The sequence below is a fragment of the Cotesia typhae genome, unplaced genomic scaffold (genome assembly GCF_013202065.1).
Source record: "Cotesia typhae breed Kobodo isofemale line unplaced genomic scaffold, CoteBio_Ctyphae contig_36, whole genome shotgun sequence".
Taxonomy (NCBI): Eukaryota; Metazoa; Arthropoda; class Insecta; order Hymenoptera; family Braconidae; genus Cotesia; species Cotesia typhae.
In genome coordinates this window covers 1,970,869-1,996,283 of record NW_027423744.1, presented here as the reverse complement: position 1 = coordinate 1,996,283, position 25,415 = coordinate 1,970,869, and the positions used below count along the sequence as shown (strand labels likewise).

The following is a 25,415-nucleotide window of genomic DNA, read 5'->3' as shown; positions in this document are numbered from 1 at the left end:
ATTATTTTGGTTGACAAAAGTTACATACTCTCTACATTTAATGTTATAACTTATATCTAATAAAAAAGAAAAAAAAATTATTCAATCCACAAATTTAACTGTATTTTCGACAAAAATATTAAAACTTACTTTATAATTTTTTAAGATGTTTATTTTTGAGAATTTACAAAATAAAAATGTTAATAACATTAAATTGACTTATCTTATTTATTGAAGAACACTTTTTGTAAAAAATATATAAATGCATCAATGCTTTCAGTCAATTATATTACAAGTTATTTAGAAAATGCGATCTTGGTATTCGTTATTTGCTGGAGGCGCAACAGGAACATGAGTTTTATTTTGTAATCGTTGAGAAGCCGTGGTGTATTCAAACATACTGTGATTAAGTTGAAGCAATTTATTTGATAAATCACATGGCATTGGATCTGTCCAAAAAAAGTCGTGATTTAAAGATGTATCTGCATCCAATCGTTTATTTGGATCAATAGTAAGAAGATTATCTATAAGATCTAATGCATACTCGTTGTCGATGTAATTTTTTAGTTCGTCTTTCACCTGAAACGTTAATTACAATTTAGTTGAACTCAATGATAATAATATTGAAATTCTTACTTTTCGTTTTTTCCTTTGAGGTAGTTGCATTGTGTTAAATAACCTAAGCTCTTTTACATCTTCCCATACACTTGGTGTAATGGAACCACATAAATTTGTTATTAAAAAAAGCTGATGCTGTTCCGATTGACCTCGCATTATTGGAACCCTTATGTCAAATTAAAAAAAAACCTTTACTTTCACATACTAAGATTTATTGAATAATTTTTTTAATTCATTATAATTTTTATTATAATAAAAAAAAAACAGTTAAAATATTACCGTTTCCACATTTCAGCCATTATACATCCAATTGCCCATAGATCAATAGGCGGTCCATAATTTTCATCTCCAAGAAGTAGTTCAGGTGCTCTATACCATAATGTTACCACTTGCTCTTTACCGAGGTTTCCAGATTTTTTATCACTAAATGGTCTTGCCAAACCGAAATCAGCTATTTTTAAAATTCCATTTTTTGTAATGAGTATATTGGACGGTTTTATATCTCTATGTAATATCTGAAATTAATTTATTATTTTTAATATGTCGGTGTTGTGATTATCTATATTATTAAAAGAATAAAAAAAATTTTGTGTCCAGGATAGTCTTATGATAAAATCGGTTTTTATTAGTGAAATTTAGTGTCATTGTAAAGATTTTAACTTGAATTTGTGCCTTTTCAAGGTTTCATATCATTCTCACCGATAGTCAATTCATGATGATAAATATTTAGACTGCATTCAAAAATAATCTCTCTAGATACTTAAGAAATGGCCTTGTATCTTGTGAACTATTGACATTTTTAAAGATATAAGCTCATCCTGATGTTACATTCATCGAGACCTTTCATTTGAGTACCCACATCAATTTTTCATATATTTATATTTATATCTATACTAATAAGTGGAGAGTAATTTTTTCTTCAAATTAAAACTTTTCTTTGGACTTGAAAAAAAAAAAAAAAAAAAAAAAAATAGAATTTTTATTATACACCCTTATGGCATCTGTAACGCGATATATTGGTGATTACTTATCCAGAACCTATATTTTTTTGACTTAGAAATAATGAACTTTTATTGTAACTAAATTTATTCAACTTGGTTTTCATTAGTTTAAAATAAATTTATTAACTATATTGGTTATGTTTATATACTAGGCAGATTTCTTCACTTATGAGACCTGCATTTTCTTATTTTTTTTTTTTTTTTCATATCAATTATTATCCATTTTTGTAAGAAAGACACGGGAATGTTATAAGTTATAATGATTGCACATTGAAAGTTACAATGAATATTAGCTAGAATAATTACATGGATAAAAGGGCATGTCAATTCGATAGAATTTCAAATCTGTCCAAGTCAAAACAATACTCTGATTAAATTTCAAGTCTAGATCTAAAAATGCAATTCTATAAAGCGCCCAGCAAAGCGGACGAGTAACATCTAGTATATTATATACTAGCTGTTACCCGCCCGCTTCGCTGGGCAATTATAGAATTGTATTTTTCGATCTAAACTTAAAATTTGATTAGAGTATTGTTTTGACTTTCACAAATTCCAAATTTAATCGAATAAGCATATACCTTTTATCTATGAAATTATTCCAGCTAATATTCATTGTAACTTTCAATGTGCAATCACTATAATGTTTGCGTGGTCTTTTTTTCAAAAATGAATAATAATTGACACGAAGAAAAAAATTTGAAATGAGAATTTGGAGTCTATAGGAGCTATAGCTTGGAAATTAAAAATTTTTGATGTTAGCACCCACCTTCGCAAACCGCTGTGAGATGAGCTATCATAAAATTTTCCCATGGACTTCTTCTACATCTCTCACAGAAGATTCCTACCAAATTTGGAGTCGATAGGAGCTATAGTTTAAAAACGGGAATTTTTTATTATTAACGCTCTTACAATCCTCTTTGGGGTAGAATATCGTAAAATTCGTTCATAAATTATTTTTTCATCATTTATTATAGAAAATTCCTACAAAATTTGGAGTCTGTAGGAGTTATAGCTTGGAAATTAAAAATTTTGATTGTTAATACCCACCCCGCAACCCTCTGTGAGGTGAGATATCGTGAAATTTGTTTATAGATTATTTCTACATCTCTTACAAAAGATTCCTACCAAAATTGGAGTTGATAGGAGCTACAGTTTAAAAACTGGAGTTTTTCATTGTTAACGCCCCCGCAAACCCCTTTGGGGGTGGAATTTTTTAAAATCTGTTCTTAGCTGACCTCTACAGGGCAAAAGTATAATTCCTACCAAATTTCAAGTTTCTAGGTCCGATGGTTCCCGAGATATCGTGATGAGTCAATCTATCTATAGAACAGCTCCTATATATATCACACACAATTTACCATTTTATTTTTAATCATTTAAATCAGTATAATCATTTAATAATATCAACATTAATATTTATGTTATATTTATCTGTTTTATGATATAATGGAGTTTATCCTTCATGATCATTTCAATACATATTAGCTATTTCAGTTATTAATGATTTAGCTATTCTTTCTTAAAAAAAGTATGATTATGAATTCCTACTGACCCAACAATCAATCGATGAAAATCCATGTATTTGCCTAACATTGTGTAGAATAATACTGTTGAATAATAATTGTATAGAATATTAATATTTAGTAACTTTCTACTTTTATTCTAATCATTCCTCTGAATTTAGTTTACAACCGAATTTATTATTACAATTTATTCATTTTAACAGTTGTTTTAGCAGCGGTAACCATTGCAACTGTGACCATGGCAACGGTATCCATGGTAACGGTAACCATGGCAACGGTAGCCATGGCAACGGTATCCACGGCAACGGTATCCATATCAACGGTAACCATGGCAACGGTTGATTAGCGTGGGTGGTTGCGCTGGGGGAGGGGTGGGGTGAGTTCTATAAATGATGGGAGCCACTTGATGGGTTTCTTAGATTGGCGAATCAAAATGACATTTTCTAAAAAAAAAAAAGAGATAGAGATACAGGGAAGGGGGAAGAAGTCACGGGAGGGGAGGGGAAGAATGAGAGGGAGGGGAGGGAGTAGCATACGTGATGGTAGACGAAAAATTCATTATAGCTAGGAATTGCGTAAAATCCGTTCTTAGTGAGCGTCTACATCACGAATGGAGTAAGTATGCTAAATTTCAAGTCAATCGGGCGAATAGTTTCGGAGATCTCGTGATGAGTGAGTGAGTGGTATTTCGCTTATATATATATAGATATGTATATATAAAAATATATCAAAAATGCATGTGGGTACTCAAATGAAAGCTCTTGATGAGTGTAACATCGGGATGAGCTTATATCTTTAAAAACGTCAATAATTAAGAAAAAACAGTGCAATTTAACAAAAGTCATTATTTAATAAAGCAAAATTTTATTTATTCAGAGTTCAAAAGTCACGGCAGTCACATTGTGACTGTAAGGTTGCTAGTACGTTTATTAAGAAGCAAATTTCGAGATGCTAATAGATACAGAAAAATTTTAATGAAAAATATATCAATTCTACTTACTTTATTAACATGAATGTAATAAATACCACTTAATAACTGTTTAATAAATGTTTTTATTTCGGACAAACTAAATTTGACAGCCTTATTTGATAGTAAGCCATTGAGATCATGCTCACAGAAATCGAATATAAGGTAAAACGTCGAAGGATATTTTCCATCTGTCGCTATAAACAAAAATTTATAAATTTGTAAAATAGTAATAAAGGAAATTCTGTTATATAAAACTAACAATTAAAAGAAGTTAATACATTTTTAATGAAAAATATTTTAAAATGACAGAGAGTTTAAATTAAGAAGAAAATATTTTTTTATTGAAAGATTGGTACTAACTAGATATACATTTAGATTTTCTCCTTAGTTTAGAACCACCGTAAATGTTATATTTTGTTATTAAACTTTTAAAAAATATATAAAAAATAAATATACTTTTTCAAACTAGAAAAAATAAAATTTTAAAGAATCTTTTTGATTTTAAGCTCTTTGATTAAATTAGAAAGTGTAATAATAGAAGAAAGTGAATAGATCAAAAAACACATTTGACGTGATGCAAAATATATTTTTTAGTAAAATAATTATCAAGATATTGAAATTGAGAGACATATATAATAGGGTGGGTCAAAAAAATCGAATAATTTATTTTTGATTTTATACTCTGAAAAATAGGTTCGTAGACACCTAAAAAGAATTCTCTCCAAGTATAAGCTCTTAATTATAACGGGAAGGTCCTCCGCTTTGCGGGTTTCTATTTTTTTCGAATAATCAGATAAAAAAATTTATATCTCGCTTCCAACTGCTTGGAAAAATATTCCGTGGCATAGATTTTGTGAGAAATTGAATGCTTTACAAAAAGGTCTCTTATGGCTTTTTCAAAAACTCAACCGATTAAAAGATATTCATAGTTGAAGTTTGGCTATTTTAAGGAAAATATTCGTTTTTATTATGAATTTTATAAGTCGATGAAAAAAATTATTTCGGATTGCGGAACTCATGATTTTGTAGGAAATTTACTGCTCTACAAAAATGGTCTCTTATGATTTTTTGATTAAGTGAAGCCGTTACGAGATATTCATCGTCAAACATTAACGAATATCAATATTTCCAGTTTTTGATCAATAATTCGATAAATTTTAATTTAAACTATGAGTTTCAGGAAAATTTACATAAATTTGAGTTTCGATCGATAAAGAAATGTTATAATAAGTTAGATAAAGAATTATTGGAATTATCATTGATTTTCCTTGGAGAAATGCCTCAAGAAAAGATTTCTTTCAAACGTCCTGGTGCTGTTCATCATGCTAGATGGATGGCTAAGGCCATTTATAGTTTGAAAATGTATCTATTCAGAGATGAATTCAAACTCTCTCAGAAAGAATTGCATGGTCTTCGTCATTTCTGTATTTTTATAGTCACATTGTATTTAAAAGCTTGGTTTTCATCAACTTCTGCAACAACTGCTGCTTATCATGACTTGCAGTTTATGAAAAATTTATTGAGTACAAACATATCAATCCTTTGATTTCTTCAGCTACGTGTGAAAAAATGATTTCGCACTTATGGTATTTGAGCGATGAACTTGCCATTTTATCACTGTTTGACGATGGCGTTCCATTAGAAGTAAAAAAAGTATTGTTGAAGCTGTTAATACTCGTGAAGGTACAGATTCTAAAGCTAAAAGATTTGTAATTGCTAAAAAGATTTGAATTCATTGGCGCAGAGAACTCTAAGTGACTTTGTGTCTAAAAAGTCATTAAATCTTTTCAAAATCTTCGATCTACCGTATGACTTTCTTGATGTCGATGTTGAATTATGGCCTACTAATGAGAGTTATCTCGAAAATAAAGAATACTTTCAACAACTAAAAGTTGTCAATGATTCAGCAGAGCGAGCTGTTGCATTAGTCAGTGAATATAATCAATGCTTGACAAAAATGAAGAACAATTCCAGTACTTATTGCAAGTTGTCAAAGAACATCAAAAACATTCCCAAATTGTAATAAAAGAAATTATTTATAGTAATAGCGTACTGTTATGTTAAAAATATAGACAATTATATTGCAATTGATAATTCAATAAAAAATTTATCTATAAAAAAGTTAAATACTGGTTGTTTCTCACTTGATTCAATACTTTTCATATTAAATTTGACAAAGAAATATGTCATTCACTTCAAATTAAACTAATCATTGGCTATATGTCGAAAAAAATGCTCTAATTTCTTGTTTTAATGCAATCAAACAAGCTCAAGACTGAAAACAATATTAAAAGAATTGTTTATAACATTTCTTTATCGATCGAAACTCAAATTTATGTAAATTTTCCTGAAACTCATAGTTTAAATTAAAATTTATCGAATTATTGATCAAAAACTGGAAATATTGATATTCGTTAATGTTTGACGATGAATATCTCGTAACGGCTTCACTTAATCAAAAATCATAAGAGACCATTTTTGTAGAGCAGTAAATTTCCTACAAAATCATGAGTTCCGCAATCCGAAATAATTTTTTTCATCGACTTATAAAATTCATAATAAAAACGAATATTTTCCTTAAAATAGCCAAACTTCAACTATGAATATCTTTTAATCGGTTGAGTTTTTGAAAAAGTCATAAGAGACCTTTTTTGTAAAGCATTCAATTTCTCACAAAATCTATGCCACGGAATATTTTTCCAAGCAGTTGGAAGCGAGATATAAATTTTTTTATCTGATTATTCGAAAAAAATAGAAACCCGCAAAGCGGAGGACCTTCCCGTTATAATTAAGAGCTTATACTTGGAGAGAATTCTTTTTAGGTATCTACGAACCTATTTTTCAGAGTATAAAGTCAAAAATAAATTATTCGATTTTTTTGACCCACCCTAATATATAATTTTTAGAATATTTTTTATAAATAAATTACAGCAAAAAAAATTCATTAAAAAAATTCCACTTTTAGATGCTCTAAAAAATTTTCAATGCAATTTTTTAAAAATAATTTTCTAGATTTAGTTTATTTTTAAAGAAAAATCTAAAAAATGTCAAGTGCCTGATAGTTTCAGTCTCATTAATTATCAGGGTATTTTAAAATATTGGAATTAATAATAATGTACAGAAAAATAAAACTTAAGAAAATTAATAACAAAATGATAATTATAAAGATTCTATATTTGAGTCAAGCCCCAAAAACAGATATACAACAGTAATTATTTAGAATAAATTTTATATTATTTAATACCTTTTGATTTACAAATTTCAATTAAATTAATGATGTTCTCATGTTTGAGCAGTCTTAAAATTTTCGTTTCTCTCAAGGAACTGATGGGAAACTGTAAAAATTTTGTGATCGTTTCAAAAGCTTGTTACAATCTAAATTTTTACATTATCAATGCAGTAATAACAGACCCCATTGTCTCCCAGATTGTGCATTAATATTTTTTTCATTGCAACAAATTTGTTATTTTGTCGATGTCTCGCTTTAAATACTTCTCTGAAAATATTTGAAATTTAGTTAATATTAATATTAAGAGTAAAAACTAAAATATTTTTTTTTTAAGTAAACTCGTTATTACTTACCCATATGTACCCTGTCCAATTTTAATGATTTTTTCATAGTTGGAAGATGTATTGAGGCAAGACTCGTATTCTTGAATGTATTGATACTTTTCATATTTATTGAGATAATTCATACTCATAGAAAAATATGAATTTATTAGAGAATGAAATTAGATTACTCGATTATAAAATCATTTTTTTTTTACTTTTAAAAATACAAAAAATTTTTTAATTTTTCGAGGTTAAGATTAACGATGTTGACTATGTTTACTCCTAAGGTATACATGAGAGTAATAACTATAATAATAATAATTAACGTTCGATTAAAATTTTTTATTCATAACAATTAACTAATTATTTACACTTATAATATTTTTTAATTAAAAATACAACAAAATTTCTACACAATATGGTTATCTGAAACTACCTGTAAACTTGAAACTTGAAATATCTATGACAAGAGTATACCTGATATAGAAGCAGATTCTATGCTTGTCGCTTATAGCCCACATGGTTTAGACGGTTCTACTCCGTTTACGTTTAGATAAATCAAAATGATACTAAATTCAGATGAAAATTAAGTAAGCCGCCATCTAAAAATTTTTATAAATTTTTTTATTGAAAAAATTATTACAAAAAAAAAAATAAGAAAAAAAATTTAATTTGTAAAAAACTTGAAAAATTTCAAGTGTGATTTTAAAAATATTTTTTTGCTTCAATTTAATAAACGAAAATTGATAATTTTTTTTATTGAAAAATTATTACAAAAAAATAAGAAAAAAATTTCATTTGTAAAAAACTTGAAAAACTTCAAGTGCAATTTGAAAAATATATTTTTTTGTTCCAATTTAATGCACGAAAAATAATTAAAAAATTATAATCGTCGGCTAACTTTAATATTATAAATTCAGCAGATATTAAGCAGATACGTTAATAATAATTTCTGTTATTTATTTGGAATTAATGTAAATACGCAAATGGAGACTTTTTTTTTGGCTATTGGGTGCCATACAGATAAACATACATGAAAATTCCACTAGTCAGGTTGCAATACTATGCATTAATTTTAATGAGGGTGAATTCAGCAGACAGCTAATTTTTGAGAATTTATCGAATAATTTTAACTTAATGGTTGTAAAAAAAATCTAAAAAATTGCATAGAAAAAACTTGTGAAAATTTGCATATGCATTTATTTATACTACTTCTTCTGTAACAAATAAATTGTTTATAAATTATTAAAAATTATCAGATGTCTACTAAATTCACACTCATTAATTTTAAGATGTTTTTTTACCACGTCTAACCGAAGATAATTGCAAATGAAAATGGCATTTTTACACAAATGGTATGGGAAAAGAGAAAGAAAACCGCGAAGTTTCATTATTTTTGTATTGAAAAAATTTTTAAAATTTCACAAAAACTAACATTACTTAGAATAATACATGTATTGTTACTCTAAAAAATTCTGGAATTCCCTACCACATAGTTTTTAAGATATCATTGATAAACTAGTAAAGTAAACAAATAAAGTCATGCATGGAAGTAAGTGAGCAATAGCCCGTAAGCGAGGCGACACTAGCGAATGAAAAAGATAGCAGTACATAAACTATAGGTTGGGAAAGAACTAACCTAAGCCGTCAGATGTCGTGAATCGAGTGATTTGCCATTAGTTAATTATTTATCTTAAATTTTTGATCATTTTGATATTTTAATTATATTTTTTCGTTAGGTTATAGATTATAGAATATATGAAGGTATAATTAGTGGCTTATTGTAACTAATTGTTTTACAAATTATTCTTACAATATCTACAGATTGGAGTCGATGCCATTTGGTTTTTCATTTTATTTTATATATATTAGTTGACATATTTTATTTGCACATTATTTAGTTTTATTGTATTAGAATAAAATTGTAGGCATGACTTGATTGTGTTATTTTTTGTTTGATATCGTTTCACTCTTTAGGTTAAATTTTTCAAAAAAACTTCAATATAATTTTATATTTTAATTACTGCTTGTTGAATTATTTGGTGAGACAATTTTATTTTTAATGTGGAAATAATTAGGGATGAAGATGACATAGAATCTAAGTATGATAATTAGCTTACTTAGATTTGTAATCCATGAATTATTGAGGAGATGGGGATTATCTAAATAGGAAAACCAGCACGGATTTATTATTCATGAAAATTTAAAACTAATCTAATATTTAAGTTTATCATTCAGTTAAAAAACTTGATTATCTTGTACGTATGAAAAATGTGGTGGCCCTGAAAAGGGCCGTTTTGTTTTAGAAGAGACGAGTGAATATAAATTTAACCTCCGAAACCGTAGAGGGTACGACCTTGACGTTTCAACGCGTAGACGACATCCATAGCAGTAACTGTTTTCCTTTTAGCGTGTTCAGTGTAGGTGACAGCGTCACGAATGACGTTTTCAAGGAAGACCTTGAGGACACCACGAGTTTCTTCGTAGATCAATCCAGAGATACGTTTGACACCGCCACGACGGGCCAGACGACGGATAGCGGGTTTAGTGATACCTTGGATATTGTCACGAAGTACTTTACGATGGCGTTTGGCTCCTCCTTTTCCCAACCCTTTTCCTCCCTTACCACGGCCAGTCATGATGAAGTTGTGTACTCTTGGAGCTTCTTACAAGAAGGGTAAATGAAACTTGATGCCAAAATTATTTCGGAGTGCTCTTTTATACATTTTGTGAATGTTTTTCCCACCACTAATTTTAGATCAATCAGAAATAAAACCCCCACTTTATTCTCCCACTTTCTCGATACTAACCAATTGTATTGATGGAAACTTTGGTGTCCCCACTTTTTTGCTTCGGACCAATCAAATCGATAGAATTTTTGTGTTCTCCTACCATGAGCAACGACAGTGCGCCATCTGGTCGAAAGTGAATAAAAAGGGAAATTTCGGGTCGCCAAGTTCGTTCTGAGTCTGGCTCTCGACTTGACAACTTCAACTGGCTTCTTAATCAGTCACAATGGCACGTACCAAGCAAACTGCGCGTAAGTCTACCGGTGGTAAAGCTCCACGGAAACAGCTCGCTACCAAGGCCGCCCGCAAGAGCGCGCCAGCTACCGGAGGAGTCAAGAAACCTCATCGTTACCGTCCAGGTACAGTGGCTCTCCGTGAAATTCGTCGTTACCAAAAGAGCACCGAGTTGTTGATCCGTAAACTTCCATTCCAACGTCTCGTTCGTGAAATTGCTCAGGACTTCAAAACTGATCTGCGATTCCAGAGCTCCGCAGTGATGGCCCTCCAAGAAGCCAGCGAGGCTTACCTCGTTGGTCTCTTTGAAGATACTAACCTTTGCGCTATCCACGCTAAACGTGTCACCATCATGCCCAAGGATATACAATTGGCTCGTCGTATCCGTGGAGAACGTGCCTAAGTCATTTATCACCTCAAATAATTAAAAATAAACGGCCCTTTTCAGGGCCACAAATTTTTCATACGAAGAAAATCGAAGTTATTGTATTAATTAATGATTATTCTAAGTAATTAATTCCTTCATTCTTACACATCCAAGATAAAAGACCCAATACCGGAACGACTGACAATTATTATTTTATATTTTACAGTACAACCTGGTTATAAGTTATATTTCTTTCTCTTTTTTACTTACATGAAATATTTCATGTATAGATCTGTATAACTACTGAAAGAGCGAGTAGATCGTCCCATGTAACTTATAACCAGGTGTTGTACTGGTTGTATCTCGTACTGAGATTTGCTAAGAAATCACTTGATAATCTTGAGCTCATAGAAACCTAATGAAAATACTTTTTCTTTTTTTTTTTTTAGAAATTATTTTTATCATTTGTTTATTACATAGTGTTACATTTGCTTTTTGTTCCTGCTCTGCGTAAGAGCTTACCAAATACATTTATAATAATAATAATAATAATAATTATTATTATTATTATTATTATTATTATTATTATTATTATTATTACAATTTTGGCGTAAATTTAACTAGCAAAAATAAAGAAAGAGAAAATAAGCGTTGTTATTGGTGGAAAAATCTAAGGAAGGATATTTTAAAGAACTATTGACCAATTAAAGGAATAGGAGATGAGTGCATATTGTCAACCTCAGGTACAAAGAGAGGGTGTGAGGTATTGGCATCAGATCAGGACTCGAAGGGACTGATGATTTATGATAGGGTTCAGACTTGCAGGCGTTTAAGCAAAAAACTTGGGAAAGTATTGTAATTACAGAAATGCGGGTATCATAAAAATAAAAACTAGCTTAAAGAATAAGATAATGAAACATAAATATAAATGCTCGGATTAAGTGTACATAATGTAAAACACGTTAGTCTGTATGCTGAAAAATAAGGATTATTTTTGAAATACTTAAAATTTCCAAAGATACAGATGTCTTGGTTGAAGTATACAAAATGCAATAGATGGGAAAAACCTACTTAGCCTCTTTATTACTTAACTCTAAACTAACACTTTACTAAGAGTTGAAAGTAAGGTTATGGGTCAATAATTTTGAGGAAATATTTTGTCTTTGCCGGGTTTTTGGAATGCTAGTACATTTGCTGTTTTCCATTGGGTGGGAAAGTCCGAGATTTGAAAGCAACTATTGTATATGTCGGTTAGTTGTACTATTACTTTGTTGAGAAGATTTTTGAGTATTATATTTTGGATATCGTCTGGCCCGGGAGCTTTTCTGGGTTTTGTAGTTTTTATAATATTTGAAATTTCATTTGGAGTTGTTAAAACTATTTCATCTGTATTTAAGGGTGTATTAATTAAGTTATAGTACGCATTATTATTATTACCGATTCTTCCGTGTCCTCATCTCCAAAATCCTCCGTAGTATGGTGTACTGATTTGAATTGTTCTGTTAGTGTGTTTGCTTTGTCAAAATCTGAAAAAACTAGTCCGTTTCGTCGTGTAGAGTTGGAATACCGTTATTTGTTTTTTTGGTAAACGATCTAGCAGTTTGCCATAATGTATTATTGTTTATTTTAAGATTTTTCAAGCTTTTTGTCCCAGGATTCGTTGTTATATTTTTTAATATTTATTTTAATGTCATGAGTCAATTGATTTTTTTTAATTTTGAAAGTTAGTCGTCCTGTCCTTTGGTATGCTCTTTTTACATTGTTTCTTTGTTTGATTAGTAAGAGGATGTTGTCTGGTACTTTCCACTAGAATTTTTTTTTAAATACTTATACTATAAAGGGTAGAGGCTGCCTCTACCTTCCATAATTTATACAAATACTAAGGATTCGATAAAATTAATTGATAATATAAAAGAAATCCTACTGTTATTTCAAAATTAATTAAGGATTTTTAAAAATAATTCATTATTCTATTCCAAGATTTTTTTTTATTTAAACATTTTTAATGTAACTAATTAATTTTATTTGATTACTATTATTATTGTTCAATAATTTTTCATTATAATTAATTAAATTAACAATTATTAATTAAATTAATTTTATCTGCAAAAATTCGTCTGGTGACAGAGCAAAACATCTTCGCGCATGAATTGTTTCTTGCATTGGTCGCACTCGACGGTGCTTTTTTTCTGCCCGCAGTATGACTTCTGGTCCCGGTGTACGTTCGACATACTTGAGAAAAGAAAATTAGATTTGTAACAGCCCAAAGTGGGGTCACTGTCTACAACTCTGGTCCGGGAAATCTCAAGGATTGATACAATTTTTTTGAAGTTTTGCGCCTGATCTTCCAAAAGTCCGAAAATAAGAAAACTTTGTTAGAAAAAATTTTTTTTTTCACTTTGACAATTAATATTTTTTAATATAGTTTTGTAAAAATTTATAAGTTAGTAAAGAATAATAATCTTAATAATAATTAAGGTGAAGATAAGAATTTTTGAGCTATGCAACTACTTAAGGAATGAAATATAATAATTAATAATAAATTAGTTTCAGGGAAAATATAATTTTATTATAATCATTTGAGGTATGATAATTTCAAATTTTGGTTTTTGTTGAGACTGCTGTTGATTTTTTTTTTGCAATAAAAATTCTGCTCAATAAAAAAAAGAATTAGTCGTGGCTGTTAATTTCGATAACAAAAAAAAAAAGGTTATACGTAATATAAAATCTTTTTAATTTGAAGCATTGAATTTTCTAAATCCAATTTACTCTACGATATTTTAATTACTTTTTTTTAATTTATCAATTCACATTTTTCAACAGACAAAAATCACTGAAAACATTTTGTCCATTATCACTTAAAATTCACATTGCCGACTGTACAAAGGTGTTCATCGATACTGAAGTTTTTTTTTATCATCTGAAAAAATTTTCGGAAAATGTCTAATTGACCCTGATAGCCACCTTACCTATAACTTACTGTCAATCTACGTCCGCAATTTGAAGCAAACTTGACGGAAAGAGTTGGCAAAGCGAGCGATTACCTATTAGTTACCTATAACTTACTCTGCAAATAGATGTCAAAACTTGCTGTACAAGTATTTCCTTCAAATTGTAGTAAAGTTGAAAGGAAATTTAACTACAAGTTTGATTGTTAACTTGTATTCAAGTTGCGGCCGTAGATTTCCGTCAATTTGCTTACAACTGTTGTTGAGAGAAGAATTACCGCCAACTTGATGTATAAATTAACCGTAACTGCTGGAAGTCAACACTTACTGAGAAAGCGCTGGGGCTATCAGGGGAGAGTTAAGTTTTCTAGTTATTGCGAGACGGAAAAAAAATTTTTCGATTAATGACGATTCGGATTTTGTCTTTTCGATTGAATAATTTTATGATAATAGTATATTACACCCTTAGGGAAGTAAAGTAAGAAATGTTTCAGAGCACATGCTAAGATTGAATTAGACAAATTAAATTATTGCAACATAAACTTAAAATTAAATCCTTTCTTAAATAACATACAAATTTCTTTTTCTAACATAGTTATTATAATGCATTTATAATGATTAACGAAATACAAGTTATCGAAAATTGTTGATGAGTGTTAGATAATTTTATTCAGTTAATTATTTGTTCTGCATAATTAAAAAAAGCTCACATAATTTAATAAAAAATAGTTATTTTACACTCAATTATAAATTATCCATATCAAAATGTCAAATGTTATTCAAGTTTGAGAATATTCTAATATGAGGTTAACGAGGATTTCTCGTTTTTATAGACCAATATATTTATTTTTATCAAAATACATTTATTAATCTATAAATCATATAAGGTTGCATGCAAATATTTATGTATTAATTTATTCAAAAAACAATTTTATAATACGATAATTTATTGCAATAACATTAACGTTAGAAAGTTACTGATATATCAATAAAAACACTTTAAAAGTTAATAATCAAACAACATTTGAGTTATAAGAAAATTAACCTTATCATCTTAACAAATTGAATATTAAACCATTACTGTAATTAATTATTATTGCTACTATAAATAAACATATTTACATATACTTATTTGTGATATATTCTTTTGAGGTTATGAACTACATAAATGGTAAAATGAATGTTATTGATCGACATTAGGAGTAGATGTGTAAATTTTTTTTTGCTTAGAATTTATTTATTTAAACAAAGCCAACAGCTTACGCCATTAATAGGGTGAATAGTTACAATAGTTAGTATATAAAAATTAGTAATAAATAACAAGATGACATAAATAGTACAATAATTTAATAGATAGATTGCTTAATGAGTAGACCTCATTGACTTATTTATTTAAAATAATTTTTCATGATTATTATAATTACTTTGAATATAACATGTATAATGATTCTTTAATATAAATTAATTTACAAGTATTTTATACAGAAGTTTCGTACAATTCATTATATGTACAAGATTATCACAAGTATTGTACAATGATTAGAATAATTATGTGATGATAAAAATTATGTTGATAAGATAAATCAAAGAATTGAAGAATGATATCATCGTATTGTAATGTACATGATACCTTGATATGTTGATTAATATCTAAATGTGTTCGTAATATGATTGGACTAATTACAATGTTTGATTAGATATTTTAGGTGATTAAATATTGAATTATTATTAGCTATTAAACGTATACAAGTTTTAAATTATTTTAGTTAGAGTTAAATTGTTTTAACTAGAAGTTTTTACGTATTGAAAAATTTGGTGGCCCTGAAAAGGGCCGTTTTGTTTTATAGGATGGAGATAGATTTATTAATTTATGAGCTGCTTTTTTCAGTTTTCTTGGGTAAAAGTACAGCCTGGATGTTGGGCAAAACACCTCCTTGAGCGATGGTGACTCCAGAGAGAAGTTTGTTCAACTCTTCATCGTTACGGATGGCCAATTGAAGATGACGTGGGATAATCCTAGTCTTTTTGTTGTCACGAGCGGCGTTACCAGCCAACTCCAAGACTTCAGCAGCCAAGTATTCCATAACGGCTGCGAGATATACTGGAGCACCAGCTCCAACACGTTCTGCGTAGTTACCTTTACGCAACATACGGTGAATACGACCCACTGGGAATTGTAGACCAGCACGGCTTGAACGAGTCTTTGACTTTCCCTTTACTTTGCCTCCTTTACCGCGACCAGACATGATTAATAAGTTTGAGGTAAGACTGAACGACACAAAGTTATCAGAGCGAACTCTAGCGAGATATGACGAAAAATTTTATAAAGCAATGCTTATAAAGGTTTTCGATAGGAGCATACGTGAAAGTGTGCGGCCTGGAAAAAAGTGGGGAGCGATCGCTACAACCTCATTGGCCCGCTGACTCCGATGGGCGTTTTTGTCGTGTCGAAGCACCCGGACGAATGAAATTGTGTATGCTTGTCCCCACTTTGTCGCAGTTACGTTCCACTGATTTCCAACCTCCCGTTTTTCTCTGTTATAAAGAAAGTCAAAACAGCGTTCGGCACAGTTACGCTTCAGTACCAGAGTCTGGTATAGTTATTATATAAAATCGTAAATTTCTGATCATCAAATATCATGCCGCCAAAAACCAGCGGAAAAGCCGTGAAGAAATCCGGCAAAGCCCAGAAAAATATCACCAAGTCTGACAAGAAAAACCGCAAGAAGAAGAGGAAGGAAAGTTACGCTATCTACATCTACAAAGTGTTGAAGCAGGTCCATCCTGACACTGGTGTCTCCTCCAAGGCGATGAGTATCATGAACAGTTTCGTTAACGACATTTTCGAACGTATCGCTGCCGAGGCTTCACGATTGGCTCACTACAACAAGCGTTCCACCATCACCTCCCGGGAAATTCAAACAGCTGTTCGTCTTCTGTTGCCCGGTGAACTGGCAAAGCACGCTGTCAGTGAAGGAACCAAAGCCGTCACCAAGTACACCAGCTCAAAGTAAATTTCCTAACCTCGACCAAACCCAAATCATTCAAACGGCCCTTCTCAGGGCCACCAAATTTTTTACACGTAAATCATTTTTAAGTTGACATTCTATTATTTAATTCAAGTTTTCCATTCTGTTTATAATTATTTAGCCTGTAAACTTTTTCCAACTAGTTCATCTCTAAAGTCAAATCTGTTGACAATTATGAATTTAATTCAAATAAGATTTCATTGTCTAGTTAACTGCAGTTAATATCAAATGATTTCTTTTCCTTGTTTCAGAATCTCAAATTTATGAATTCGATTGGGAACGAATAATTCTCAAGTTCGAATTATTCGCACATCCCTATTTTCATTGTAATTGTTTTGCAGAAGTAATTCATTAAATATTCTTTAAAAGTTATAATTTTAATAGTATAGTATTCAAATAAACTCGATTTTAATATCTTATTTTCAAATACACAGATTTTAGTTCTTAGGTATAGTCTATTAGTAATAATAATAATAATATAATTTTTCAAAGAAAATTCAGAAAGGTCTACACGTGTTCATATATTTTCTATTAATATAGAAATATGTAAAATAATTTAAAAATATTCTACCATGTTTATTATTATTATTAAATTAAGCAGATACAAACAATACTTCAATAATTTTGTTAATTTTATAAATAATTGTTTGTATAAGTTAAAATATTCTAATCCAAAGTTGAGCAAGTTGAGGTTATACACGTGTTTTACAAATTAAAGTAAATTTTAGACATGAATTTATTTTAAGTTCACCTGAAGACGCCATGAGACCTCATTCATGGCAAAACGTAGTTTTGAAATCATGAACAAATGATAAAAAATTGAGTCTAAAAAAATTTGGATCGGGAATAACGGCCTTGTGTATAACAAACCTATTTATTAAATTAAAAGCCATCGATCTTCACAACATCAAGTTATTGAATAAATAATAATAATAATAATAATAATAATAGTATTCGTAGTAATTTTTTATAGCTTTTAAGTAAGATTACTTATAATTTAAAAATGCAATTGAATAAAGGAAAATAAAAAAGTTAACACATTTTTTATACTTATAACTTCATAATTGCTTTAGATAACGTCGTCAAGCTAACAGTAGCAGAATCCGTTTTGGATGAATATTATTAATGATTGCTCGAAATCTAAACAAGCAATAAAATTTTATATTGAGCAACTAATTTAGCACCATAAATAAGTTTTGTTATTTTAATAATGACTCGATGAATGATGGACGAGTCCATGCTAGTTTAATAAACTTGCTATTGATCGTTTTATTTGTTTTCTAACATTCAGAGCCATATTTATAATCTCTAAAACATCTACATGTATAAAGAATAATGTAGTGAGTTTTTTCTTTTTAATTGTCAAGTACTTATTGTTGAAATAATTTTTATAGCCATTGTTTTGGAATTGATGTTTGATGTGTATGCGAATGAAAAAACTGTAACTCTTATTAAAAGTGAGGTTAGTTTAAATTTATATTAGCAAAAGGAATTTTTTATGTTTTTTTAAAAATTGTAAAAATACAATATTATCTTAAAAATAAACAAATTCCTAAATAATAAGAATGAATGATTCATTGTAACTTACTATCAAGAGATGGTAGCACTGGTTAATTTCTAAAACTTTTTGTGTTTATTATTTTACTAAAAAAATATGAGATTTTTGAAATAAATAATAATAAATAATAAATAGTAGCTGAAATTTTAAAAATTTTAGTATTCGTAATTATAAGATAATATATCAATAAAATTAAAAAAGAGTAAATAATTCATCGGGTTTTAATAATAAATCTTTTAGTTCTCTTATCTGAAAATATAGAAATTTATTTTTTTACATCAATGTTTATTTAAGAAAAAATAAATAAAGATGTTAAAAAAAACGCTAATGTTTAATAGGCCTCCAATAAGACATTTATTTAAAGGAGTTTTCGAAAAGGTATCGTATATTCAATTGATATTTTCTAAATTATTGTATTTGTAAATAATTTTTTTTTTCAGCTAAGTCCCTTTAAGAAAGTTGATTCCAAGCCGATAATAAATGATAATCAGTTCGGCAAATATGAAATTGTTCTACCTCAAGAAGTATCTTTTAAGAAAAAAAAAATTCCAAAGCACATTAGATTACCAAAATATGCCTCGTCTACTTATGGTATGCCAGAGCATGTAGATATGGAATTTGTTGAAATAAAAATGACCAACAAATTGAGTGCATGAGACAAAGCTGTGCACTAGCTAAAAAGATTCTCAATAGTGTTGGTCCTTTAATTAAGGTACAATTTTTTATTTTATGGCTTTCAAAGTAGTAATTGCTTATTAAATTATCAAATTTTAATGTCATTTAGGAAGGAGTGACAACGGAATTTTTAGACGATGCTGTATTTGAAATGATTATATCAAATGGAGCTTATCCAAGTCCTTTAAATTATTTACGTTTTCCAAAATCGATTTGCACAAGCGTTAACAATGTTGCGTGCCATGGGATTCCTGATAATAGGCCCCTGCGAAATGGTGATATTCTGAATGTTGATATTACGGTATGAAAAGATTTATATTAATAATTAAAACTTTGAGCTTTACCGATGTTACACTCATCATGAGCTTTCATTTGAGTACCCACATGCATTTTGATATATTTTTCACATATACATATATCCCTACTAATATTATAAATGTGAATGTAAGTTTGTTTGTTACGCTTTCACGCGATAACTACTTAACTGATCATCATGAAACTTTGTACACATATTCTTGGAGGTATTAGAAATAACATAGGATACTTTTTATTAAAAAAATTATTTTTACGAAAGACAAAAAAATTGTTTGTCAAAAATTAGAATCATATTGATTCAGAGTTCTATCAAGCTAGACGGGGTAAATCAGCAAAAATCAATTAAAAATACTCGAAAATTTGTAGCTTATTTGTTGCTAATTAGTTGCTCAAATCGCAATTTTATTGCTCAAAACAATCTCTAGAAATCGCAAAAACTGCTAGCTTCATATAAAGATAGCAGGGTAACGTAGTAAATAATGCATATTCCATTGACTATCGAGCATGAATTTGTTGCTAATTCGTTGCAGCAAACTGGTAATTGAAAAATAAAAAAAAAAGACGACTATAAACTATCTTGAAACCGAAATTTCAATACTTGTAATGCATTTGATAATTTGTTGCTATACACGGTATCACTATGCCAGTGCAGAAGTGCCAGCAATAAAATAGAAACCCGTGGTCTACCAAGTTGAAACAATTACCTATGATTCTCTGAGATATGCTAACTTGAACCGAGATTTTCTAAGGCTTGAATGCGTGCAAAAATTAGTTGTTGCCTAGACGACTGATTCGGTTTTATTGGAATGTAATGATCTTTGATATTTATCTAAGGGCTTCAACGCGGGCGAAGCCGGGGTAAAAGCTAGTATAATAATATATATAAATATATGAAAAATTGATGTAGGTACTTAAATGAAAGGTCTTGATGAGTGTAACATTGGGATGAGATTATATATTGAAAAATGTGAATAGTTCACAAGATACAAGGCCATTTCTTAATTAGTAGTAGAGATAGAGCATTTTCGAATGCAGCCTAAATACTTATCATAAAAAATTGACTGTTGGTGAGAATGATATGAAACCATAAAAAGGCATAACTCCAGGTCAAGAGTTTTCCAACGATATCAAATTTAACCATAAAAACCCATTTTATCATATAAACGCACTGGCCACAAAATTTTGCTTATTCTTTTAATAACATAGATTCTAAAAAAGAAGTTTTCGAAATTGTACATGTGGAAATTAAGAAAATAACTATGAGTACAATTTTTTTTTATGTCTTTAGCACTTTTTTATTTTTTAAATAAAATTGTTAGAGATCTTTTAATTTCAGTAATATTGTAATTAGTTATTCTGTATCATAGGTATTTCTAAACGGATACCATGGCGATTGTTCAACAATGTTTGCAGTTGGAGAAATCGACAGTCATGCTAAAAAATTAATTGATACCACGAAAAACTGTCTTGATGCTGCCATTAATATTTGTAAACCTAGCGAAGATTTCAGAACTATTGGTAACATACATCACTAAATCGCATCAATAAAATTGTTTATAGTATTATTTATTGAAATATTAATTTTATCAATTATTTTTCAGGATCTATTATTGAAAAGTTAGCGAATGATAATGGTTTTACAGTTGTCCCATCATTTTGTGGTCATGGAATCGGGACTTATTTCCACGGGCCTCCAGATATATATCATTTCGGTAAGTACATATTGTTTAACTGTTAATTACTTTCTTAATTAAAAATAATATATTTTTTTTTAATAACAGCAAATGATTTTCCCGGTAAAATGGCACCCGGAATGACATTTACAATAGAACCTCTGCTAACTCAAGGTAAAAAAGATATTGCTATTCTTGAAGACTCATGGACCGCAGTGACGGTTGATTTTGCTAGAACAGCGCAGTTTGAGCATACCATTTTGATAACCGAAGATGGTTGTGAGATACTTACATTGTAGATACATATAAATTTTACTGTTGTGTATGTAAAAATGTAAATACAGTTAAATTGTTGGCGACTGCTACCTTTAGAAATAACAATGTTGATTTTAATTTTTTTGTATTAAAACATTTAAATAAACAATGAATACAAATTTGTTTTCAAACACATACGCTAAGATTTTTATTATTATTATTTTTTCAGTTCTAGAGAATTTTTAAATTATTAGGTAATTTAGATGTCTATCGAATTTTAAAATACCTTGAAATATTTGAAGTAGTTAATAACATCGTTGATGTGCCTGAAATAGTCAGTAGCTTTGAGCTTGCTCCGTCTAGCCTAGCTCTTAGACGTCATCGACTACTCAAAACTACGAAATTAATCAAAAACTACATGCTGTACGGCCCTCAAAACAGGATTGTGAACTTCATGAATTACTTGCATGGGAAAGTGGATTTTTATCCTGGTTCCCACAATGCCTTCATGTCCAATATTAGAAATCGTACCTTTTCATTCACTTAATGTTATTTTCTGTTAATTTTTTTATTAATTCCTTTGTATACTAACGTTTAAAATCACTAAATTTTCTTTTTGTAAATTTTGATGTATAATACTGATTGGCGTACGTTTAATAAATAAATAAATATTTGGACAGTTCAAAGTTTTAAGATTCTTTGAAATGCTATGTAACTTTTTTGAACTCATTAGTAAGTCATAATTATATTATAGTTTATAAAAACTAATTCTAAAATGCTCACTTAAATTTATAAAACTTATAAAAATTTACTTTAATTTATTTAAAAAAAAAAAAAAAAAATTATAAAATTGTTCACTACTAATGTTATACTCTGTACTTTAAGGCCCTTAGGGAACACTTGTTCTAGGGTCGATTGAATTAAATAAATAAATAATATTAGTCTAAAGTATACATCCAACATTTATGCAGTTTCAAAATCTTAAGAAAAGAAATCTTTATCGGAAACAATCATTCAAAAGAAACACAAAACAATACAGCAAAATCAATTCACGGGCCGTTTCAACACAACCATTTTACAAGAACGGTTATATTGAAAACTTATGGTTCATGATTAATAGTAAAGTTATTGAACAATATCTCATTTAATTGTTGAAACAACTTTTTATTTAATTTGTATTGAAAATGAATCAAACTTGATGAGAAAGATTAATAACATATACTGTATAAAAAAGAAGTAGGATTAAGATTCATATTCTATTGGTTTATCCATCGTAGCAACTTCCCAGAAACCTTTATTATCAATTGGTCCTCTTATTTCAACACCTCTTTCTTTTGTGATAATGCCCAATTCATACTAATAAGAAAAAAATGTAAAAAATAAATATTAAAAATCAATTGAACAAAAATTTGAAAGCTTTACTTACTTTAGGAAATGATCGAGCGTCTCTCATGTAAAGTACTTCCATGCATTTATGAAGTAATGCAGCAGCTTCTTCTTCAGTCATTTCTTTGTTAGCTTCCCAGGCTTTGCGAAGTAACGGTGTAGCCATGTAGGAACCATAACCAGTTGCAATAACTGGATCAACATAAGCTGTACCTAGTTTATCTACAGTTCCCATGAACCTATAACAATCAATGAATTAGATTTATAGATTGACATCCACTTTTATAATTTAGATGAAAAATATGAAAATATATCGTGTAAGCAAACTATTCGTAACGTGATTGGTCAAATATATCAAAGTATAAAAATATATGCAAACCCTAAATTCATGCGCGCGCAAATTTGAATTCTAGTGATTATATAATTTAAATAGTGTTTAATGTAATGTATATTATTTTCATTTTACGGTTTTCCATCTTCAATTCCAGCGATGATGAAGTTATTCCAGAGAGGATTGAATTTGGATCTTTGATTGTACAATACACGAGTCAACCAGCAGTGAAGAGATTTTGGTTTGAGTGTAAATCCATCGTCTAAACAATTTTCTTCCAGGCTGCAGATGGATAAAAATAATTTTTAAAATATTTTCTTAATCATTAGTGGTGCTAATTCTACAAAATTAATAAAAACTTACGAAAAATGTTCAAAAATGTATGGAAAATATTATGAAACATACTTGTTCGGGTAATATTATTTTTAAATGGGACTTGTAAAATCAAAGATAAAGCTATTAAAAGTATTGCACTGATATATTATTAAATTAAAAAAAAAAAAAAACGGTAAAATAAAATTTTGTTTTTGTTTGAAATAAAATATTTAAATGATCAATAAGAAAATAAATTATGTATTATGAATAAATTTTTGTTGAGTCATTATTTGAAAATTTCGATATGGGTGATTCTCTGTAAGGATGTTTTTGCTGTGCCAGGCATTTTTTTATTAGAAAAATTGTTATTTTGTTACTAAAAAAATTTATTATGAAAATAAATAAACATTTCTATTCGGAGCATTGAAAACTAAAATGAAATAAATTTTGGTTTTTTTGCTATAATTTCGTAAACCACCAAAATAACCGTTTCTTGGGCTGTCCCTTTCCCAAAGTTGAAACTTTAAGATTAAATTTTAAGTTATTCGTCCATAATATATAATTTGGTCCATAATGTTTATAAACTTAATTAGTTAACTAACAATTTTCTTCAATAAAAGTACCGAAAATTAATTTGTTTCATTAAATTCATTAAACCAAAGTTTCTCCCAATTTGGTCGGATAATTTTGTACAGATTTAAAACATCCTTACAGAGAATCACCCATATCACTGAAATTAGGAAACATCTGAATATTTGTGTTCTTTTTTTTTTTTTTTTTAACAAAAATCTAGTACTAAGAAACATTTCCAAAAAATTGTAATAATTCTTAATTATTTTTTTAATTCTAAAAATTTTTAGATGATTGTAAATTCATGTAAACGTCACAACAATTTCGGAACAAATAATTATTTTTATCGGCAGTTTATATCTAAATTTTCAAGTGTTAGCATCGGTTAAAAAATACCATGATCAAATGAACTTACATTTTTGTTTAATAATATTTTCAATGTACTGAAAATCAGCGTAATCACCTCCAGCACCTAGTACAATGTTAGCATTGACTTTCATTACTCTTTTAACGCTTCTGTATCTTGCCAAGGATCCATAAGATGCAAGAATATCGGCAGCAATCATTACACCATCTTTGAATTGTATACCAACAACTGAAGTACCAGTTGTTACTGGAGATCTAGAATTAAATATTCACATTAATCAAAGTAGAAATATATTAGTTAATTTTTACTATATCTAGATAACACTGAATTTAGCCGTCAGCTGTTGATTTTAAAAATTTTTTAACAAATCAATTACAATAAAAAAATGCTTCAAAAATTTTCACTTGTAATTTTTATTAATTTTCACACATGAAATTTTTTAATTAAATTTTTTTATAATAATTTAGTTGTTATAAAATTTTAAAAAAATTTTTAATGTCTGTCAACTTCAATGTCATATATTTAGTTCATTAGTTATTATATACTCTAAATGAAATTCGAGGTTATAAATTAGTTTTTATTTAACTAAAAAAGATTGAATTATTAATTTTAACTAATAATAAAATTCAGATTGTTATATTAATTAATATAATATAGTAAGTGAAAAATAACTATTAAAAGAATGTTTAAAGTTTAAAATGTAAATTGAAAGAGACATGACATGCACTTTTGAGTGCAAACTTTATCTTGTTTTTTTACAGAATAATATAAAAACTTACTGTGATCTTTGAATGCCACTAAGCTCAGCATTGATCAATCTACCAGGAAAGTGGTAAATAGCTCCTGGAGCTGGTCCATTATGCCAAAAAGGTGCTGGAGAAAACATATCACTTTTTTGAAATGCTGCCATGTTTGTTAGTTTTACTTGATATAGATAGAATATACCGACTGAACGCTGAA

The 25,415-nt window shown here is 28.8% G+C and overlaps 7 protein-coding genes across 9 annotated transcripts; 3 read left to right on the top strand and 4 right to left on the bottom strand.

Moving 5' to 3' along the window:
* Positions 1 to 29: 29 nt before the first annotated feature.
* On the bottom strand, positions 30 to 9,765 carry LOC141526789 (cyclin-dependent kinase 9-like). 3 transcript variants are annotated; one of them, XM_074241881.1, is made up of 9 exons: positions 8,948 to 9,765; positions 8,121 to 8,245; positions 7,674 to 7,949; positions 7,503 to 7,587; positions 7,336 to 7,426; positions 4,122 to 4,285; positions 877 to 1,112; positions 616 to 763; positions 30 to 558 (listed from the first exon to the last, which is right to left on the bottom strand). In XM_074241881.1, exons 3-9 carry the CDS (start codon positions 7,790 to 7,792, stop codon positions 280 to 282), a joined length of 1,122 nt encoding a protein of 373 aa, XP_074097982.1. In that variant the 5' UTR covers positions 7,793 to 7,949; positions 8,121 to 8,245; positions 8,948 to 9,765; the 3' UTR covers positions 30 to 279. The 3 variants fall into 3 exon arrangements, with proteins under 3 accessions (XP_074097982.1, XP_074097980.1, XP_074097983.1); XM_074241879.1 differs by having other exon boundaries at positions 7,674 to 8,245; positions 9,079 to 9,765; XM_074241882.1 differs by having other exon boundaries at positions 7,674 to 8,245; positions 9,133 to 9,765.
* A 154-nt stretch (positions 9,766 to 9,919) lies between these two features.
* Positions 9,920 to 10,330, bottom strand: LOC141526790 (histone H4). Its single transcript, XM_074241883.1, has one exon. It carries the CDS (start codon positions 10,280 to 10,282, stop codon positions 9,971 to 9,973), a length of 312 nt encoding a protein of 103 aa, XP_074097984.1. The 5' UTR covers positions 10,283 to 10,330; the 3' UTR covers positions 9,920 to 9,970.
* A 274-nt stretch (positions 10,331 to 10,604) lies between these two features.
* Positions 10,605 to 11,115, top strand: LOC141526603 (histone H3). The gene has a single exon (XM_074241641.1). The coding sequence runs from the start codon at positions 10,659 to 10,661 to the stop codon at positions 11,067 to 11,069; it is 411 nt and encodes a 136-aa protein (XP_074097742.1). The 5' UTR covers positions 10,605 to 10,658; the 3' UTR covers positions 11,070 to 11,115.
* A 4,677-nt stretch (positions 11,116 to 15,792) lies between these two features.
* Positions 15,793 to 16,292, bottom strand: LOC141526604 (histone H2A). Its single transcript, XM_074241642.1, has one exon. It carries the CDS (start codon positions 16,225 to 16,227, stop codon positions 15,850 to 15,852), a length of 378 nt encoding a protein of 125 aa, XP_074097743.1. The 5' UTR covers positions 16,228 to 16,292; the 3' UTR covers positions 15,793 to 15,849.
* Positions 16,293 to 16,555: 263 nt separating this feature from the next.
* LOC141526605 (histone H2B) lies at positions 16,556 to 17,044 on the top strand. Its single transcript, XM_074241644.1, has one exon. The coding sequence runs from the start codon at positions 16,621 to 16,623 to the stop codon at positions 16,993 to 16,995; it is 375 nt and encodes a 124-aa protein (XP_074097745.1). The 5' UTR covers positions 16,556 to 16,620; the 3' UTR covers positions 16,996 to 17,044.
* A 1,630-nt stretch (positions 17,045 to 18,674) lies between these two features.
* On the top strand, positions 18,675 to 21,689 carry LOC141526602 (methionine aminopeptidase 1D, mitochondrial). Its single transcript, XM_074241640.1, is given in 7 exon segments — positions 18,675 to 18,946; positions 19,009 to 19,192; positions 19,195 to 19,280; positions 19,353 to 19,544; positions 20,926 to 21,076; positions 21,160 to 21,270; positions 21,340 to 21,689. Coding segments are annotated over 7 exon segments (984 nt in total). The 5' UTR covers positions 18,675 to 18,877; the 3' UTR covers positions 21,531 to 21,689.
* A 940-nt stretch (positions 21,690 to 22,629) lies between these two features.
* On the bottom strand, positions 22,630 to 25,415 carry Prosbeta7 (proteasome subunit beta type-4). The gene is made up of 5 exons (XM_074241665.1): positions 25,235 to 25,415; positions 24,500 to 24,709; positions 23,339 to 23,485; positions 22,913 to 23,111; positions 22,630 to 22,842 (listed from the first exon to the last, which is right to left on the bottom strand). The coding sequence occupies exons 1-5, from the start codon at positions 25,363 to 25,365 to the stop codon at positions 22,729 to 22,731; spliced, it is 801 nt and encodes a 266-aa protein (XP_074097766.1). The 5' UTR covers positions 25,366 to 25,415; the 3' UTR covers positions 22,630 to 22,728.

What these genes read in the sequence shown, in the direction of transcription:
- LOC141526605 (XM_074241644.1), top strand. Translation starts at nt 16,621, where the DNA reads ATGCCGCCAAAAACCAGCGGAAAAGCCGTGAAGAAATCCGGCAAAGCC.
- Prosbeta7 (XM_074241665.1), bottom strand. Translation starts at nt 25,365, where the DNA reads ATGGCAGCATTTCAAAAAAGTGATATGTTTTCTCCAGCACCTTTTTGG. An exon ending in AGTGGCATTCAAAGATCACA is followed by an intron (nt 24,710 to 25,234) that starts GTAAGTTTTTAT and finishes ATTTAATTCTAG; the next exon opens with ATCTCCAGTAACAACTGGTA. An exon ending in ATTATTAAACAAAAATGTAA is followed by an intron (nt 23,486 to 24,499) that starts GTTCATTTGATC and finishes ATCCATCTGCAG; the next exon opens with CCTGGAAGAAAATTGTTTAG.
- LOC141526789 (XM_074241881.1), bottom strand. Translation starts at nt 7,792, where the DNA reads ATGAGTATGAATTATCTCAATAAATATGAAAAGTATCAATACATTCAA. An exon ending in ATTGGACAGGGTACATATGG is followed by an intron (nt 7,588 to 7,673) that starts GTAAGTAATAAC and finishes AAATATTTTCAG; the next exon opens with AGAAGTATTTAAAGCGAGAC. An exon ending in CTCAAAGGAAAAAACGAAAA is followed by an intron (nt 559 to 615) that starts GTAAGAATTTCA and finishes TTAACGTTTCAG; the next exon opens with GTGAAAGACGAACTAAAAAA.
- LOC141526603 (XM_074241641.1), top strand. Translation starts at nt 10,659, where the DNA reads ATGGCACGTACCAAGCAAACTGCGCGTAAGTCTACCGGTGGTAAAGCT.
- LOC141526604 (XM_074241642.1), bottom strand. Translation starts at nt 16,227, where the DNA reads ATGTCTGGTCGCGGTAAAGGAGGCAAAGTAAAGGGAAAGTCAAAGACT.
- LOC141526790 (XM_074241883.1), bottom strand. Translation starts at nt 10,282, where the DNA reads ATGACTGGCCGTGGTAAGGGAGGAAAAGGGTTGGGAAAAGGAGGAGCC.